This window comes from Microtus oregoni, unplaced genomic scaffold (assembly GCF_018167655.1).
Source record: "Microtus oregoni isolate MIOR12 unplaced genomic scaffold, Mior012 000032F_ref0000030, whole genome shotgun sequence".
Taxonomy (NCBI): Eukaryota; Metazoa; Chordata; class Mammalia; order Rodentia; family Cricetidae; genus Microtus; species Microtus oregoni.
In genome coordinates, this window is record NW_024543091.1 from 27603292 (window position 1) to 27623925 (window position 20634).

The window sequence follows — 20634 nt, forward strand, 5'->3', positions numbered from 1 at the left end:
CGCAGCCGCCAGCGGCGCCCCGCCTCTCGCGTTTAGCTGGGCGTCCGCACCTTTGGAGAGAAGCGCGGTGGAGGCGGGACGGGCAGGTTGCCCTTTAGAGGAGGACTACCTTCCTTGGCGGAAGGACACAGTCATCCAAAATTGCTCATTGGTTATTCTGATAGCCAATGGGGAAGTGGTGGTGAGGGCGCAGGGCCCGCCCTTGGAGACCGCGACACCACCACCCCCAGTTCCCCAGGCGCCAGGCCACCTGTTGCCTTAGGACTTGGGAGTCTTCTGTAGGGCTCCCCTTTTGGCCCTCTGCCCAGGTCGCCCCATCTACCCTGGATTACCAGGGCGGTGCCCAGATTTACACGTCCCCTAACATTCTTCCAACCCCGCCCAAGGTCTCTCCACTCTCCCGATGGCCGCCCCAGAGCACCCTCCTGGAAGCTGGAGTGATGTGAGCAGAGGGTGGTAGGAGGTCTGGACTGCCTCCCAGACCTTGGAGGCCGAGTAGGGGGAACTTGGGATCCTGTTGCTGGAGCGTGAATGCGGCCTCATAACAAGAAAGGCCAGGGCCGGGCGGTGGTGGCGCACGCCTTTAATCCCAGCACTCAGGAGGCAGAGGCAGGCGGATCTCTGGGAGTTCGAGACCAGCCTGCTCTACAGAGCTAGTTCCAGGACAGGCTCCAAAGCCACAGAGAAACCCTGTCTCGAAAAAAAAAGAAAGAAAGAAAGAAAGAAAGGACAGGTTGGGGCCATGTTAATACTTTCAGTAAGGTCTTGAATTCTGTACTGTTAAGTGCCTTGGAGCAGAAAACCAGTTTAAGGTAATCAGTGCAGAACTGACCATCTTGTAGCGAATATCTATGCAGGAGTCAACACTGATTTTCTACTCAGTCATGTATTTAAATCTGTACTATAGGAACCTTAATTTTTTTCCTACAAGGTATTTTCTAATTTCCCAATTCTAGTCTTAACAAGAGTACTTACCAAGCTGAGTCTGTTAACACTGGTCTTCATTCAGTAAAGTTTTGAAAGCAGATACAATGTTGCTACATTCTAAACCTGAAGACTGTCTCTTACGTTAGGTTTGGTTTTTTGTTTTTTGGTTCTTTTCTTGGAAAAAGATGGGTGTGAACCACTCAAGCAGACATCTTTGTGACTGAATCACAGATCTTTATTCCACTTTGTCAGTTTAGATTAGGGGAGGGTGACAGTATAAATGTAATTTGTATTGAAATACTGTCTTTTAATTTCCTCTATAAGACTTTTGTGGTCCCCTTAATTTAGGCAAAGTAAATACTTGGTTATTCACATAGAAAGAGAACATGAAGTTGAAATAAAACAATCACATCTACGGGGAGAATGAAATTCCCTCTGTCCAGAGAAAGGAGTAGAAGAAATGACACGACCAAGATCACAGACTTGGGCACACCTAGCTTTACACCTACATTTGTGGTGATGGTAGTGTGTGTGTGAGAGACAGAGACAGAGACCCTAACCTGGGTTCGCCTAGAGCTCACTGTGTGTCTCAGGCTGACCAGTTCAGTCTCTGGAGTGCTGGGAATACAGGTGTGAGCCACTAAACCTGATTCCCAGTTAGATTTAGAACTTTGGGTCATATTATGCACAGTAGATCTCAGCATGAGTAGATAGCTATCACCATGGTTCTTTTTTTTTTTCCAGCCCAGGATACAAAGAGGGTCATGTCATTTGAGACTGAGGCAGGACTGGAGACCAAGCTGGGTATAGTCCCAAGATTAACATGAATATCAACTAAACTGGAGAATTGGTGGCAGCTGAGAATTGCCCATCATCTGCAAGTTTCAGAGATGTGACAGTTACACAAATGGGGTTCATGGAAGTGGCAGACTACAGCCTGTCTTGTTTACATTAGATGTCAAAATGTGCCATAGTGACTTCCTAAGGGTTACTGTCTTGGTTTTCCTGAGAAATCACCATGAAATAGAAGAGTAAGGTAAGGTTGTATCTTATCTTTGTTGTTCTAGTTTTAATCTCTAGCCCTGTGACTATACCTGTAATTTAACAAGTAGAGTCTGTTAAAAGTAATCTGAGGACAATTTCTATTTCACAGGGTGGAATTTGATCAGTTAATTATATGTGAATGAGTCCATCAGTGCCCAACAGGCACCTTCTCCCTTTGGTAACTGCCCAGTCTTAAAGGGCTTTCTTGGTGACCAGGGCAGAACAACTTTCTGAATTCAGATTTGCCTTCTTGGAGCCATCCCTCTAGGATGGCATTCCATTGATCTATACCAACCCCAAGACTACAGGAAACCAGGGTTAAAGGACACAGACCCCTCACCACCCAGCCTAAAGTAAGCCCTTTCTTTGTGTTCACTGACTTGATCAGCATGGGAGAGTGCACTGCAAGATTCACTCATTATAGATTTTTGGCCAAGTCTACAGAATCTGATTTAATGGCTTAAAAGTTCTTAAAATTAAATGTGAGTTCTTGCCGGGCGATGGTGGCGCACGCCTTTAATCCCAGCACTCGGGAGGCAGAGGCAGGCGGATCTCTGTGAGTTCGAGACCAGCCTGGTCTACAGAGCTAGTTCCAGGACAGGCTCCAAAGCCACAGAGAAACCCTGTCTCGAAAAACCAAAAAAAAAAAAAAAAAAAATGTGAGTTCTTGGGGGATGTGTAAGTCAAAAAATCATATACCAACCCAGTAGCCTCAAAATAAATTTTAGCCCTGGTGAAATGGTGAGAGTATAAGCTGTCCCATATTGATCTCTTGGTCTCTGGAAATAGCAGTGTTATTTCTAAGGACAAAACAGACTACCAGAGCTACCCACAAGCCTTGAACATCAGGTCGAAAGCAGAACCAGAGCTGTCTCACTCTAGAGCCAACAATGATCTTAAATTCATAGATTATAGGAGGTATTTACCACCATACTCAGAAGGCCTTTTCATGCCATGCCTTCTTCAGGCATCTAAAAAATTCTGTCACAGCTGGGCGGTGGTGGCGCACGCCTTTAATCCCAGCACTCAGGAGGCAGAGGCAGGCGGATCTCTGAGTTCGAGACCAGCCTAGTCTACAAGAGCTAGTTCCAGGACAGGCTCCAAAACCACAGAGAAACCCTGTCTCGAAAAACCAAAAAAAAAAAAAAAAATTCTGTCACAATGGTAGAACAAAGTTTCCCCAGAGAAACCCTGAAAAGGAGAAAATGATGGATTTTTGGAGTTAGGGATAAAGAGAAAAAGAGCTGTCTCTGAGAAAGGGAAGGCTTCAAGTAGGAGAAAACATTTGAGTTTCACCTGGGAAGTCAATATACGTATGGAGCGCCTCTAAAAGATGTTCAGTATTCCGTAAGTGAATGTAATTTCAGTAAATAATGAAAATGCAAGTTTTCTGAATGTGGCTGTGTCTGGTGTGGGCTTTCCCAGCATCTTGCAAATGCTGCCTCAGCAATGAGAAGCAGGAAGAGATAAGCATGGAGTCCTTGCTCACGCTGTAAAGCACTATCTCAGCCACAGAGGCCTTGTCACCCGACGTGACCTCCAACTTTTTTCTATCCCAGAACTTCCAAGACTCATTTTTAAAAGGCCTTTTAGAGTGGTGGGTGTAATCAACCCACCCAATTACTCCCTAGAGGTCTTGTGCTCCCCTTTCTCCCTACATTTGTAGCTCAAGTTCCCTGGTATGCAAACTGGAGAGTAAACAGAACCTACCTCAAGTCCATCTGGACATAGATTCTGCCACTTCAGCTCCAAGGAGGACAGAAAGGGAAAGATGCTGACACAACAGCTGTATGATGAGACTGGGGACAGGGTGTCAGTCAAGCTGTGGAAGACCAGGGGGTCATGATGGACAAGATGACACCCACCAGCAAAGTCACATGGTCTCTCAGTATGGTTCCCTTACAGAAAAGACAGTTCTAAACTCAGTGCCTCAGCAGCTCTGTGGCCACTACTATTCCCTCTATCTTCTATAATTTTGTATCATTCTGAAGTAAGTATATCCCCAGGTTGGCTGCTAGGTCAAGAGCTACCAGACACTGTAAAAATAATAAAATCATTATCTCAGAAATACGGAAGGAAACCTACATGTCAAGAAGAAATGGACTTTATCCAATGAGGAAATGATCATTGTGACTGCTGTTTGTCATCAGAATAATTACCTTTCCAGTAAGGAACTTCCAAAATGATAAGTGAAAATTTTTTTATTAAGCAACCTTAATAAATATTCTGGAAAAATAAAAGGTGAGACCAGGTAACAACAGATCAAGTGCCCTCCTCCCAAGAAGTCCTTATTGACTGGCTGCCTGCTACCTCACTCACTCATCCCAAGGACAAGTAGAACTGAAGAGACTGTAGGCTCTTTCCTGTGTAAAACCATTTTTAAAGGTTAGCATCTCTGGCCCTATGGTGCCAAGAGGGTGGGTGGTCTTAAATCAATCTGTGGAAAGTCCTACATATGCTCTAGAGGTCAATGCCTCTTCTAATGAACTGAACTCTACCTTCTCATTCCTGGGGCTGGAGGGCTCCCGTGAAATTTTGTGATCCATAGAACTGCCTCCCACCACCTATAAGAAGCCAAGCTATCCCTAGATGTCTACCCCAAATACTGCTGTGAGCTGGTAAGAACCAGTAATGACTCAGCACCGGCTTCTCCTTCCCAGCTGGAACTAAAAGCAGAAGCTAGCTCCTCCCCAGCTGATGGCCACATCCTTACCACAAACTGAGTTATGACCACACCCAGCCTGGATGGAAAACTACCAGGAAAGGAGGGAAGGTGAATTTTGAGTCCAAAATCACGGCTACATACTCTCCATCTGGCACTAATTGAGGAAAACAGTTCCTTTTCCTGGCCCTGTCTCTATTTAAGCATGTCTAGATCTAAATGAAGAATGCCTCCACTCAGATAAGTGGAATGTGGACAGGCCCTGTGTGTGCAGTTAAGAGCCCTGCCCTCTGTGAACAATGTTTTCTTGTAGCTCACACGTCTTCATAAACCCCAGCCCTCTCACCTTCAAAGTAGCCGGGCCCTCAATTCTCCAAGCTGTGAGAGCATAGCTCTACAGAAACACAGGACCCCTACCAACCACCTTTTTCTGCTATGAGGACATTCTTCTGATAAAGCTTTTCCTTCTTCCTTACAGTACTGAAGAATGAAGTGTTATGCAGAGGCGCTAGGGCTGAGCCACAGGCCATTTTCAGAAAGCATTCTTGATTTTGGTTAGCCTTTTTTAATCTCATGTTTTGAGTCATAAGGGTTTATGAACTTCTGAGATCAACTTTTTAGGAGAGAACTATAAACTGATATACATAATTTTATTAATATAAAAAGGCCATTATGTTGTGGCTTTATTTCTTCTTTATTTTTTTTTATTATTTATTTATTTATTTTTGAGACAGGATTTCTCTGTGTAACAGCCCTGACTGTCCTGGAACTCAAGCTATAGACCAGAATGGCATTGAACTCACAGAGATCTACCTGCCTCTGTCTTCTTCTTCTTTTTTTTTTTTTTAAATTTTCTTTATTATGTATACAACATTCTGCCTCCATGTATGCCTGCAGGCCAGAAGAGGGTGCCAGATCTCATTATAGATGGTTGTGAGCCCATGTGGTTGCTGGGAATTGAACTCGGGTCCTCTGGAAGAACAGTCAATGCTCTTAACCACTGAGCCATCTCTCCAGCCCTGCCTCTGTCTTCTTGAGTGAGGGGATTACAGACATATGCCACAACCATTCAGCCTGTTGTGCTATTTTCAAAAAACAAAACAGAATGATACCACAAGGATAGCTCAGCTATTGCAGCTTTGGGATCAAAATAAGCTGGTTTTTCATTCCTTCTCATACCATCATTTGCTAGCATTTGCAGGCAGGTGTTGAAATGTTTACATGTGGGAAAAATTTCTTCTCTGAAATTGCCAAAAATGTTTTATATGAGTAGTCACATACCTAGGTCCAGGTAGTAAATCAGCTGATTGAACAGCTCTAGGTGCCCAGTGTGTTAGGGCACACCTTTAATCCCAGCACTCTGGAGGTAGAGACAGATTTCTGTGAGTTGGGGACCAGCTTGGTCTACACAGCAAGTTCCAGGTCAGCCAGGGTTAAACAGTAAAACCTCCAGGATGAGGGATGATAAGAGCTCAGGTTCTGGAGTTGGAAGGATCTGGAGTTGGAAGTAGCTGGTCCTGAAGATTTGGAAAAACAAAATCAAAGCTGCTCTGACTCTGACAGTTTTAATAACTGTCATCAGTGGTATTCTCCTGTTTATTTCATATGCATAACTGATAAACTTCTCTTTATTTGATATTTTTATTAAAAATACAGACAGATCTGTAGAATACAACACTGAAACCAATGGATGCATCTTTCACCTCAGGAAAACCAAATCGTCCCAACCTTCGGATATTCCACTCTCACAAAACAACCCCTATCTAGGGCCTTGGCTAGGCGCTGGGCCAAGGCTAGCAGACCACAGTGATCATATCCAGTCCACAGCACCTTCCATTTTATTGTTTTATTTACAAACAGGGTGAAGTCAACTGGGCAAATCAGGGGTGGGAGTCAGTCAGAGCCATCCAAATGTGGAGTGGTTCCTGGATCAATCTCCACCATGAAGGCCGCCTCTTCTATCCTTTTCTTGCCCCTTGAAATTTCTCAGGGCAGCCTCACCTGCTGCTCCTGAGCCCTTTTACAAGGGTAGATGGATCCTGGGGGAACAGGATGATACGAGGGCTGGGGCCCCCTCAGTTTGTGTAAACCTGAGTTCCGATCACACGCATGATTTCCTTCTGTATCTTGGGGTCCTGAGTATTAATGTTGGCATCGCCCACCTGCCCATCCTCATATCTGCCAAAGACAGAGGAAGTGTGAGCACAAGGGGAAGCATGATACCAACCCATATCCACCAGCAGAAGTGTTTCAAGACGTGACCATTTCATCCCAAAGTGAAAGATTTTGTCACTGCTCTTCAGGATAAAGGGATCAATCAGCTCAGCAGGTTTTTCTCTACACAGACCCCAGTGATCTGTCTTTAACCTAAGGGCAAAGTCCCAGTGCCAGCTAAATTAGACAGCAAGGGACAGGACTCAGACAACAAAAAATGAACATCCTCAGCAGCCACACACCATCTACCACCCTCACTCTTGAAGTAATACCAAAGGCTCCTTTTAGACTCACACAAAGAAGAACCTTGTGCAGACATGGTCGGACACAGGGCACACCCAAATGTTTCCATGCTTCTGAAGGTCCTTAGATGTAATCACTGGGAGAAGAGAGGCCAGAAGTCACAGATATAAAGCTTAAGGCGGTCCGGGTAGGGAAGGAGAACATGTTGCTTCAACATAACTTTTGGCTGAATCATGTGCCAAGGGAGCAGCAGAAATAAAGGTTGGGGTCTCAAAAAGACATGAAATGGGTGAACTACATACCTTCACAAAGTGCGATACAGTTTAGATTCCGACTCTGCAGGAACCTTGACTGAATGGATCGGGTCTGAAAAACAAAGAAGCAGAGGAGAGCAGAGCAAGGTAAAATGCTAGAGCTTGCTCTCAAGAGCCGATTAGCTACTGGTGATGGGGACTAACTGGGGTGTGAACTGGGTCTCCTGAGCACCCAGCCGCCCTCCAAATGTTTGCTTATATAGAATTACCCTGGTGGGGCCACAGTTTCCATGTTCATCTTTTCATTTAACCTGCCCTTGCTTTCATATGACTTTGTTTTCATATAACATATGACTGAAGAAAGATCATTTTATAACGTACTTTTAAATGACCTACAATGGCCCCTGCTCCACTGTTCTCCCATTCATTATTTTAGCAGGATGCAGGAAAAGGTCCTAACTCAGGCAAAACCAGAAAAAATACCTGGGGGATGGTGTTCATCCTGTTATATCTCTGGACCAGCTCATCCTTGGATGGCATTCTGTGCTGTCCTTTGCCCATTCCTGTCACAGAACAACAAACTCAGTTAATTCGTCCATTTCTTAAATATTTGTGAAAGTACTTACTATATGTCAGATACCAACTAGAGATACTTGGTGATACAGTAGTGAATAAACAAGTGATTACCCTCGCTTAACCTGGTGGAGACTGAAGGCAAGGAGTAAGTAAATACAATGGAGTACGGTGACGACTGTGATGGTGAGCCTGTAAGCACCGTGTGAACCAGGGAGGGGAACTAGCTTAGCCAGGAGATCTGAAGATGTTCTGGTCCAGTAAGACTAAGGACCTCTGAATTAGGAAGAGTTAGTATAATAGAATATGGAAAGCATAAAGACAGATAGACCCACAGAACTTAATTTGCATACAGTATAATGAATGGCAAAAAATGATGTAAAATATATAAACCAGGCTGTTAAGGCAACTGAACTTGATCCTCCAAGAACTCCAGGGAACCAATGAGGTTCTAATGAAACACTCAAGTTGGGAAAGAAGAGCTCGGCAGTGTAGGACACCAATACCTCAGAGACAAATGATAAGCCAGAGACACAAGTTAGGAGAAAGCTTTAAAGTTACACAAAAGATTGACCACCCAGGATAGAAGGAGAAAGCAGAGCCCTTCCAAATCGATTCTCCACAGATATTCACCTTGAAGAATCTTACCTTTAGAAAAAAATGCCAACTCCCTCTCATTTCCACATTATCTCAGAGAATAAATTCTCTACCATCCCTCTACACCCCCTTTTTAAGTTTTATTGAGACATGTTCTCTGTTTAACAGTCCTGGCTGTCCTGGAAATTGCTTTGTAGACCAGGATGGCCTCAAACTCACAAAGATCCACCTGCCTCTCCTCCCAAGTGCTGGGATTAAAGGCGTGCACCACCACGACCCGGCTCCTTTTCTATTTTTAGCAGTTATAGGAGAGGTCTTGTTTGTAAAGACTGAAATAGGATTTTTACTTACATATCAAACAGTACCTATATACCCCTTACTGCCAACTCTTTTTGGCCTAAGGACAGGATTTCAGTCTGTCTACAGGTTTATCATAATCACAGCCTTATCACTTAGGGGTGTATAATCAAGGAGATGGGGCAAATATGAAAATGTTGGTTTATAATTACAAGCCATAATCAGGGTTCCAACCTCACCATTCTACTTTATTTCAACTTCACTCTGCTTTAATTCTTGGTTTTGCCGTTGTCTCTATATCAAAAATTTAAACTGAAATTTTATTTATTATTATGTGTATGTGATGTGAGTGCAGGTGCATATGGAAGTCAGAGGACAACTTTTGGGGTTTTATTGCTTTGTTTTTTTTTTTTTTTAGTTTTTCAAGACAGGGTTTCTCTGTAGCTTTGGAGCCTGTCCTGGCACTAGCTCTTGTAGACCAGGCTGGTCTCGAACTCACAGCGATCCGCCTGCCTCTGCCTCCTGAGTGCTGGGATTAAAGGCGTGCGCCACCACTACCCGGCTTATTGCTTTGTTTTAATTTGTTTGGAATTTTTTTTTTTGGCTTAGGTTTTGATTTTCCAGTCTTAGTTGACCTAGAATTCATTATGTAGACCATGCTAGCCTTGAACTCATAAAGAGCACCTGCTTCTGTAAGTGTTGGAATTAAAGACAATGTGTGCTACCACACCCAATTCAGAGGACTACTTTTAAAAGATAGCAGGGATCAAACTCAGGTCGTGAGGCTTGGGCATCAAGAACTTTTACCAGTTGCAGCTTATCTTGATTTTATAATGTTCACGATGTACAAGTGGGAGGTGATAACCACTGAACTGAAATTCTTTACTGAGCAATTCAGCTGTCAACTCAACACAGACATATACTATATTCTCAAATGCAAGTTCATGGCCTGAACAAAACTCAGCTTGAACTGCCAATCCCTTCCTCCTGTAGGACAACCTTCTCCATCATCCTTAACAAGTCTCAACTCTGCATCTAAACATCATGATCTCAGTTCAGATATTTCATTGGCAAGATTCTAAGAGAAATTCCCATTAAGGTTCTACTCCAGAAAAAGCAGTCAGGGGGAAGAAAGAGTAATTTTCTTTGGTGAGCCTTAGAGGTAGCACTTTAAGTAACTAAACTCTTGCCCTGTTTCAAACCTATGGCACTGTCCTGTTCATGCTGACCCACTGATTATTGCATTCCTGTCCTCAGACTACACTATTTAATGCCTAGAATAATCTCTGAACACTTTTGTGTCCAGAATTAATTTCTTTTTTCTTTAATTTTTTTTTTAAAGTTTTTTCAAGACAGGGTTTCTCTATGTAGCCCTGGCTGTCCTGAAACTCTCTTTGGAGGCCTGCCTCTGCCTTCACCTCCAGAGTGCTGGGATTAAAGGCATGTATCACCGCTGCCCAGACAGAATGAGTTTCAAAACAGGACTAAACAAAGAAAATTTCCATCTCTATTCACTATCCCTAATTTCTGTGACACTGACGGCCCAGTTACTAGCAGAGTGATTGGTCAAATGCATGCTCTCTAAACACACCCCATGCCACCAACCCAAAGGTACCCTGGTGAAAAAGAAATAAAAAACCAAAATAGACTGAGAAGGAAACAGGCAAGAGAGCTGGTCAAATGCCAGAGTGACAACAGTAAGTGGGACATTTGCATACATCCCACCCAGTGTTGGAAAGATTCTTATTTAACTTCTGGGACCCAGAGACCCAGCGATTCAAACAAAGCCTCCCCTTGTCAGGCAATAGAATAATGAGAACAACTGCCTACAAGTCAGGAGACTTGGATTTCAGTCATATGATCTAAAGAAAAGTGTTTGGCTTTTCTACATATCAGCTTATCCATAAAGTAATAAGGAATTGGACTAGATGATCAGTAAATCCAAATTCCTATTAAAATCCCGTGATAGTCTGGATCTATAATCTTACAGTTAAAAAAGGACAGTGTGATTTGATGTTTTAAAGTAGTTGGTAAAGTGCTAAGGAAAGACAAGGAATCTATAAAGATTCCTGGCTCCATCTGGTAACTGAAGGTATTCAAGTACCTACTAACTTAAAGAAAATAAAAAGAAAATAACTTGGTAAGAGATGAGGAAAAGGGAAAGAACATGGGAACTAAAAGCCAGGAGAATCTGATTACTTGGAAAATAAGAACTTAACCATAGGAATGCTCACGCTGGAACAAAGATTAAAAACTGAAAATCCTAATAAGAAGCCAAAAAGACTAATTCAAGTCCACTCTCATGTTGAACCTAAGGATGCATTTACACACTTAGGATGCATTGGGCACTTATCCTATATAGATTAAACATGTTACTTCAAGACATTCTGACTTATCTAAGAGGAATTGTTGCCCTGAAACTTACTTAACATTTATTCTGCAGCACTGGGAACTGAAGCTAGGGCCCAACACATGCTGGGCAAGTGTTCTGCCATGAATTACATGCCCAGCCCAGGGTTAGAACTCTTTCATATTTTATCTGGTTTTATTGAGCAATATAAAAAACATTTTGCCCTTCCCACATGTCAGAGATCCACTGTAGCATCAGAAGTGCACTGGCTTTGACGTCCTCATTCTGTTCCCAGTGCCCAGGGAGTTAGACCCTCCCCGTATGATGCAGATTAAAATTCTCATGTTAATAACAAGATTCAAATTCAAAAAAGTAAAACCAGGACACGGCTTTGTCTCCTCTCCTTTCTCCTTTTGTCTTCCTCTCTCTCTTTCTCTCTCTCCCTCTTTCTCTCTCCTTCTTCCTTAATAAATACTTATTGGCAAAAAAAAAAAAAAAAGTAAAACTAGTAGGGCAATGACAATATGCCCTTGATCCCAGAAGAGCTTCCAAAAACTACTGTCACAGAGTATAATTTTCAGAAGTCAATTCTTAACAGTCCCACCTAGTGAGGCAAGGTCTCTCTCTTGTTGTTTCTGCTCTGGCTGGTCCTGAAGTTTTCATGCGATTCTCCTGTTTCTGTCACCCATGTCTCCACAAGAGCATTGGGGTTCTAGGTACTGAACTTGGGTCATCAGACCTGTATGGCTAGCACTTTTCTCTACTGAACCACTTCCTTAGCCTGACTTGCCTACTTTTAATCAATATTACTAAGATTGTCTATGTTGTTACATGCTATTGCTGCCTTTATTTTCATTGCTCAATAATTACCCAGTACGATTATATCAAAATTTATTTGTCTCCTATCCCAGTGATGAGGATCTGAGCTATTTCCAAGATTTGCTGCTGCAAACAGTCGTGCTATAAGCATTCCTGTACATGTACATGAGTTTGCATATGCAGAAATGAAAATGCAAGGTCAAAGAGATAAATTATATTGCTTTTTTTTTTGATCCACCTGTCTCTGCCTCCTGAGTGCTGGGATTAAAGGCATGCGCCACCACTGAGTGGCTTTTAATTTTTTTGATTATGTTGCTTTATAAAATAAAATAGAATAAAATTATTTTCTTGGGCTGAAAAGATGGCTCTGTGGATAAAGACACTTACTTGTAACCAAGCTTCATGGCCTGAATCGGACCTCTACTCATATTAGGAGGAAAGGGCTGATTCCAGCAAGTGGTCCCTCTGACCCTGACCTCCAAAAGCACAAATGATATTATGTGCACATATACATACCTGTGTGCACATACATATGCACAAAAAGAACAATAAATAATGAACGTTTAAGAAACCCATCTCTCAGATGGGTGTCAGTGGTGCTTGCCTTTAATCCCAGCAATGAGAGGCAGAAGTAGGTGAATCTCTGTGAGTTCAGGGCCAGCCTTATCTGCAGAACAAGTTTCAGGACAGGCTCCAAAGCTACATAGAGAAACCCTGTTTTGAAAAAAAACAAAACAATAACCAAAAAAGAAAAACTGTCTCCTAAAATGGCTGTATCAATTCTTATCCCTACAGACAGTAAAGGAGATCCTGTGGTATTACCATATGAATACTAAATAACATGTCACTTGGTTTATTTTACTTTCCTCTAGAGATTACACAGCTTTCACACAGAGGTGAGGGAGCATTTCTTCAATGGAATCACCATTTATATTATTTGCTTGCTTTTAAAGACTTTGTATTGACCTATACATTTTTTAGTTTTTTTTTTTTGGTTTTGTTTTTTTTTTTTTTTTTTTGGTTTTTTCGAGACAGGGTTTCTCTGTACCTTTGGTGCCTGTCCTGGAACTAGCTCTTGTAGACCAGGCTGGCCTTGAACTCCCAGAGATCCGCCTGCCTCTGCCTCCAGTGCTGGGATTAAAGGCGTGTGCCACCACCGCCCGGCCCTATACATTTTTTAAATATCACTTGAGATTGGACTCAAGGTTTTGGTGCATGCTCTACCATAGAACTCACTTTGTATACCAGGCTGGCCAGTACTGGGATTAAAGACATTTGCCACCACCACCCCAGCCTGGTCCTATTTATTTATTTATTTATTTACTAATTATGTATAAAATATTCTGTCTGTGTGTGTGCCTGCAGGCCAGAAGAGGGCACCAGACCTCATTACAGATGGTTGTGAGCCACCATGTGGTTGCTGGGAATTGAACTCAAGGACCTTTGGAAGAGCAGGCAATGCTCTTAACCTCTGAGCTATCTCTCCAGCCCCCTGGTCCTTCTTTTAAAATCTGAGATAAGGTCTTAATAAGCTGCCACTTTAAATTATCTATTAATAAATATATACATAAAGTATTATGTATATAATTGTGTACCATGTGCATATCCTTGGAGGCCAGAAGAAGATGTCAATCTCCTGAAACTAGAATTATAGATGGTTGTGAGCTGCTGTGTGGGTCCTAGGAACTGAACCTGGGAAAAACAGTTAGTGCTCTTGACCACTAAGCCATCTTTCCAGCACCTTTTGAATACATGTAAAGACTAATCTTATGTTTTTATACATCTTACAAGCATCTTCTCCAAGTTGGCAGCCTGTCTTTACATTCCCTTTAAGATGTACTCTGATGGAGTGCTTTAGTTTCAACCAGACCTGACAAACTTTTATTAGTTGCTTCCCTTTTTCCATTCTCTAGACTTTTGTCTAAGATTAAAACAATCCACTCTTTGACAATTTAAGACTCATAAGAAAGATATGAGGAGAGGGGAGTGATTTAGAGGAAAATAAAGTGTTATCTATCATGCTCAAAGTCCTGGGTTCCATTCCCAGCCAAAAATCAAACATACAAAATACCCACATACTATTTGGGTTTGGTCATCATTTATATTTTTAATTTCTTTTAGTCAGTCTTATTAAGTTTTTTCTATTTTTCTAGATGTTTTGTCAAAAGGTTTCAAATTATTATTTTTTAAATATTTATTTATTTATTATGTATACAATATTCTGTGTATATGCCTGAAGGCCAGAAGAGGGCACCAGACCTCTTTACAGATGGTTGTGAGCCACCATGTGGTTGCTGGGAATTGAACTCAGGACCTTTGGAAGAGCAGGCAATGCTCTTAACCACTGAGCCATCTCTCCAGCCCCCAAGGTTTCAAATTATTAATAGAACATTTACAGACTTTTCTCCTAAGCTTCAGAAAATTTGGTACATCTATAGTGATGCTTGCATTTTTGTTCATATTTGTGCCCATTCTTCTTCTAATCAAGATCTATCTACCAGTTGTTTTTGTTTTGTTGCCTCACTGCACATGGTAGGCAAGGACTGCACTACTAAACTACATTTTGGTCCCTCATTTTGTTAATTTGTTTAGTTTTTGATACAAGGTTTCATTCTGTAATCAAGAGTGGTCTGGAAGTTACTATGTAACTTAGATTGCCCTTGAACTCATGGGGCCCCTCCTGTTTGCCTCCTGAGGACTGGGATTAAAGGCATGAGTCACCATACTCAGTTGAATCATCTGTTTTTTTCTGCCCTATAGTGTATTAGTTCACTCGTTTTCCTTTCTACCTATTACCAGCTCTTCTTTGATTCCTTTATTCTATCATTAAAACCAGTTCTATATTTCTTTGCTTATTTTATAGTATTAAAGATTGACCTTAAGGCTTCATGTATGCTAAGAAACACAACACTGTGAACCTATGTCCCTAGGCATTTCATGAATTTATTTTGAGACAAGATCTCAATAAGTAGCCCAGGATGACCTCAAACTCATGATTTTCTTGTCTTGGCCTCCTGAATATCTGGGATTACTTATAAACCTATCACCATAACTACATTATTAGTTTTGCAGTTCTGGGATTCTTTTTTTTTTTTCTTTTTGTTTTTTGTTTTTTTTTTTTTTTTTTTGAGACAGGGTTTCTCTGTGGCTTTGGAGCCTGTCCTGGAACTAGCTCTTTTTTTTGTTTGTTTGTTTTTGTTTTGCTTTTCGAGACAGGGTTTCTCTCTGTGTATCCTTGGCTGGCCTGGAATGTAATATGCTCTATAGAATAAACTGGCCTCTAACAGAAACCACTACTGCCTGTCTTGGTTCTGTGATTCTAGATATAAGTTGGTTGTTTATTTTTTAATTTCTATAATGGGCATAATTACTAAAACTACTAAACAATAATCTATAAAAGAAAAAAAAACAGGATAAACTGCCTTCCTATTGTGGACATGCAACTGCATGGCTTGCTGTAGCTTAGACAGAGACTCCACTGAACAAGAACAAAGGCAGACCAAAGTGGAACATGAACCAGGAAGACCAAAAGAGTTCCGACTTCAATTGTTTTTCTGAGTTAAATAAGCTAGAATCATCTCCTTAGAATCTAGAATGAAGTACTTTCTCTTCCACTCAATGTAAATAAATATGATAATAGTGTGATTACAGACCATTTACATTTTAAAAGGAAGAGAAGAATAATATCTCCAAAAATATAAGCAAATTATATTCAAGAATATTCACACATGTATGCACATAATTTGTAATTACTCATATCAAATATGTGGTTTACATGGGCATGGTGGCATATGGCTGTAATTCCAGTACTTAAGAGGATCAGGAACTCAAAGTCATCTTTGGATACACACTGAATTCAAGCACAGCATGAACTACACAAATCAGTTTTAAAAAGAAAGAGAGAAAAAAAATCTGGTCTACAAAAAGCTTTTTTTTTTGTTTTCTATTTATTCATTAACCCATCCCCAGGGTCTAGTTCCTCCACTGTATAAAACTACCATTTTTTACAATAACTACCCTTGCCTCATAAATAATCTAAATTTCTAGTGAGAGAAAATAGAAAGAGACAGAATGTGTATCCATGGTTGGGGAAGGTGCTAACAAAGACTAAATATCCATGATGAAAGAGAAGATAGCAAAGTTCATGTGTTCACAGACGGATGCAATATAGAGTCAAGGTGGCCAAAGAGTATTGCTTACCTGAGTATCCAAAGGAAATACTGGAGATGGGGCTCAGGTAGATGCCTTTGCCATAGGCTGCTCCATGCAGCTTGCAGGGAAACACCAGGATGAATATATGAGCCTGGGACCCCCATGGCTGTATATTAGGCATCCACAACACTTATGCAGTCCTTTGTCCCTCCATTTATCTACCTTCTTACTCATTCAAAAAACTCGAGGCATCTACTCTTGAAAAGCTGATTGGCTGAAAAGTGGATTCAGTTAAACTGCTTGCTTGCAAAATACTAAAGAATACCATGGAGAACGGTGAGTAGCAGAGCCACTGAGTCATTGCCTCAGCATTCATACTTATGACCTCAATCCTTAATATATTTTCAGATTCTCAAACAAAGAAACTATGGAAAAGGTAGCAGGAAGAGGAACAAAAACCACTCCTAGTAGTTTCTCAGGGCAATGAAATAAGCCTTTGTAACAACTCCTTGAATAGCCACAAATGGAAAGTCTTTGTCATAATAGGTTAATTCCCATTACCTAAACAACCAAAATATACAACAGCCACATTCATTCTATATTTACAGTGCTAACTTTCTCTGTAGATAGGCTCTATCTTTCTCAAGATAGGCTAGACATGGTGATGTAGAGGCACAAACAGATATTCAAGCATTTTAAAACAGATTTCCATAGCTGAGTGAGTGGAAAGAAAGAAGAAAAGGACACAGCCTCACCTGCAGTTTGGTGTAGGATGCATTGACCAGCCCATTGCGCAGGATTGAATGCCAGTTCTCAATGTGGGACCCACTGTAAGGCAGGATAGAACATGCGTCCCCTCATAGTATGAGATTCTTAGGAATATTTCCAAGACCATTATCACCCCCTACCCACAATACATGCAGATGGGCAAACACACCTAAGGAGTGACATGTTCACAGATAAAGTCATAGGCAGCAAGAAGTGTGTATGTGCATATGTGAGTGTGTGGTTAAACTTTACATCTTCCTGTTGTTCAACTAACCCCACATCTTAAACCCTCAAATGCTGGCTCAGTATTTTCATATTTTCATTTGCCTATTTTCCTGACACTTCAAATTCAGTAATTTCATCTCAAATTCAATAAACTTATCAATGATCTCAATATGGCTTCTAGTCCAGAGGTCACACTGCAGTTTTTTAATAAAGAAGCACTAAGACTTCCTCTAAATTACCCTTAACACTTTTTTCTTTCTTCCCTCCACAGTTAGACATAAACTGTGGATTTCTTCCCCAAACTTTAACTCTATCCTTCTAATCTGCTCCTTTGTATTTACATGAAAATATTCTGTCCATTCAACCACTCCGTAAGCAGTTTAAAAATAAAGACCATGTCACATGCAGCATTTTCTCCTTTACAGCACCTACCACAGTAGCATTTAGTAAATAACCGCTGACTAGTTGACCATCATGAAAAAACAAAACTCATAGATCCCAAGGCCCTGCTAGCCTAGCCCATCTCCTGATGCCCCACCTCCACCATCCTTACTGGAAGGCAAAGGTGCTTCCATAAAGCTTCTTGGCGGTCCGGAACCGAGCCTCCTTGGCAGGAGGGCTGCTCAGCAGGAGGAATTGGTGTGAGGTGTGCATGAACTTCAGCTGCTGCCCAGGGTGGGGGTGGGATAAAAAAAACCAGCAGAAACAGAGATCAGGGAGGGAAAGGTTGGAAACAGGAAACAAATCAGATTTACACTAACTACAAACAAGGGAAATATGTTTAGGGTCACTATGCTGATGGACAGACAGTACCAACCAAGCTAGTCAGGGACCAATACAATGCGTGGGCATAGAGCCCCTCCTTGCCTCTCACTTAAAAGTTTTAAGATTACAGAGGGAGAATAATTACTTACCCTGCTGAGAGGTAGTTTGACAATGTGTGACCTGTTGCTAGAAATTATCCTGGAAGAAACAGAAAAAGAAGGGACAGAATAACTATGTGGTGAGGTTATCCTGAAGAAGAACTTTAATCTAGGTACTGCAAGTAAGATTCCAATGTCTGAACTGTGTAATAATTTCCAAGTCATAGTTGATATTTCTTCTTCTTTCTTCCTTTTTTTTTTTTTTTTTTTTTTTGGTTTTTCAAAACAAGGTTTCTCTGTGTTAACAATTCTGGCTGTCCTGGAACTCTCTTTGTAGACTAGGCTGGCCTCAAACTCACTGAGAACCACCTGTCTCTGCCTCCCAAGTGCTGGGATTAAAGGCATGTGTGATCACTGCCTGGCCATTGATAGTTCTTTTAAGTGATATTGCTTATATAAAAATTACATATATAATTATATAGATTTTAAAGGGAAGCCACCAACTGGACCAGTTAGTTTTTAAGGAACTAATAACAGATAAAAAAGAGTCGGGGGGGGGGGGGGGAGGCTGCTATAACTAGGGAGAGAAAAACATGGAACAAAAAAAATATTAGAAGCCAGGTGTAGGTGGTACATGCCTTTGATCCCAGCACTCAAGAGGCAGAGGCAAGTGAATTGCTCAAGGCCAGCCTGGTCTACAAAGTCAAGTTCCAGGACAGTCAGAGCTAAACAAAGAAACCCTGTTTTGAAAAACTAAAAAAAAGAACCACAAACAAAAAGAGAATCAGAAGTTACCAATTAGAGAGAGGTCTGAATTGAAAATGGTTAAACTGGTGTCTGGGGTTTAAAAATCCCAAAACTGAGGCTCAGGAGCCAACCTGCTTAAGCTCAAAGGAATCCTAAAGGATCTCAGGGATGAGAAAATAGAAAGATACTATATAGATTGGGGGGAGAAACAAAAGAAATTAGAATGAACTTTCTGAGGAGTCAAGGACAGACTAGGCTGTATATAGCCTGAAGAGAACAAAGGCATAAAAACTAAGGATTCAGCAAGAGCACTATCTCCTACAGTGGGTACAGTGTACTTATTTTGTGGTTGTTTAAATTTTTGTGTATGTATATGCAGTGTGCATTGGGCAGGTGGTATGCATACGTGTGCACCCACAGAGGCCACAGTCAACCTCAGGTATTGTTCCTTAAGAGATGTCCACCTTGTTTTTTGAAACAAGTCTGACCGGGACCTGAGGTTCGCTGATTAGACTACCCTGGCTGGCCAGTGAGCCCCAGGGACCTGCCTATCTTTGCTTCCCAGTGCTGCAATTACAAATGTATGCCATCATGCCTGTCTCTTCTTGTGAGTGCCAGGTATCAAACAAACTCAGGTCCTCACGCTTATATGGTAAGTATTTCACCAACTAGACAATCCCAGGCTCTCACCATAGTTTACAGTGCTACTTTAGAAGTCTATGTCTGGTAATTACTCATGCTATGAGGAAATAATCTACTGCACTGGCTACCTACTTTCAGGGGTTGACTTAGAAGGAGGCAAACTAGAAAGAGAAGTTGTCAGGAAAACAAGAAAGATCAGCGGGAGGGAAGGAGAGGAATGGAACAGCCCAATTCTTTGCTAGCAGTAGGAAACAACAGTGCATCTGGTTCTAGCTACTCTTCATCAGGGAAGAAGATAGAAGACAGAGATGAATTTCTTTGGACACACAGAAAACTATGCTGAAAAACTGAAAACGTACTAATGGCAACTATAGTTAATAACATTAAATTTTTGAGAATTGCTGAGTCATAATGGACAATATCCTAGCACTTAAAAACTCTAATGAACCATTACATAATGCATGTTGTGCATGACAAATACACACATTTTTTTTTTCTTCTGGTTCTTCAAGACAGGGTTTATCTGTAACTTTGAGCCTGTCCTGGAACTCACTCTGTAGACTAGGCTGGCCTTGAACTCACAGTGATCTACCTGTCTCTGCGACCAGCACTGAGATTAAAGGTGTGTGCACCACCACCACCCAGCTAAATACACATGCTTTTTAAACATCTTATATTAAAATAAGTAAGAAAACAAACATTTGGGGAAATTTGGAATACTTCAAGCTTGAGAAATCACGTCAGAATTTGTGAGCTCTTTGTAGTTACTGTCAAGTCAAGGCTTATCAGCAAAACACCAAGAAAAAGTAGTCATAATATAGAGCCTTGCAAAGAATGCTGAAATGCCTCTAGGAGAACATATAGATGACTCTTTTCTTCCCCACCCCATACAAAGCCTGAGCCATTCTATCCATACCACTGCAGAAGAGGATGGGCCAAGGGATCCAGCTTGTCCATCTGTTTCTTGATTTCCAAATATGAGCCCTGTAAGACAATGGCCACAATAAGATTATCTCCCAGGAGAGGAAGGACCCCTCCCACTCTCTATAGACTACTGGGACCCAAGGCAAGATAGGCTATTGGAAGAATGAAGACAAGGGGTTCCCACCCTTAAGGAGGCCCAGTCAGGTTGGCAAGACATAAATATGAAAATGCTTACAAAACAACATGCAGGTGGGTCTCCCTCATTTTTTTTTTTTTTTTGATTTTCGAGACAGGGTTTCTCCGTAGCTTTTGGTTCCTGTCCTGGAACTAGCT

At 41.5% G+C, this 20634-nt stretch overlaps 1 protein-coding gene across 10 annotated transcripts in view; it reads right to left on the reverse strand.

The window, feature by feature from the left end:
• Window positions 1–6464: 6464 nt before the first annotated feature.
• The window catches only part of Parp6 (poly(ADP-ribose) polymerase family member 6), a 32022-nt gene continuing 17852 nt past the window's right edge, over window positions 6465–20634 (reverse strand). For 7 of the 10 annotated variants that reach the window (XM_041679588.1, XM_041679585.1, XM_041679587.1 and 4 more), the window contains 9 exons: window positions 20294–20361; window positions 18040–18088; window positions 17679–17791; window positions 16888–16960; window positions 16181–16250; window positions 7828–7907; window positions 7393–7456; window positions 7142–7226; window positions 6465–6811 (listed from right to left, as the gene is read on the reverse strand). In XM_041679588.1, coding sequence (XP_041535522.1) covers window positions 6709–6811; window positions 7142–7226; window positions 7393–7456; window positions 7828–7907; window positions 16181–16250; window positions 16888–16960; window positions 17679–17791; window positions 18040–18088; window positions 20294–20361 — 705 coding nt within the window. In that variant the 3' untranslated portion in view covers window positions 6465–6708. Of the gene's footprint in view, window positions 6812–7141; window positions 7227–7392; window positions 7457–7827; window positions 7908–16180; window positions 16251–16887; window positions 16961–17678; window positions 17792–18039; window positions 18089–20293; window positions 20362–20634 lie in introns of those variants that run through there. The other 3 variants (XM_041679586.1, XM_041679584.1, XR_005976723.1) reach the window with 2 other exon arrangements.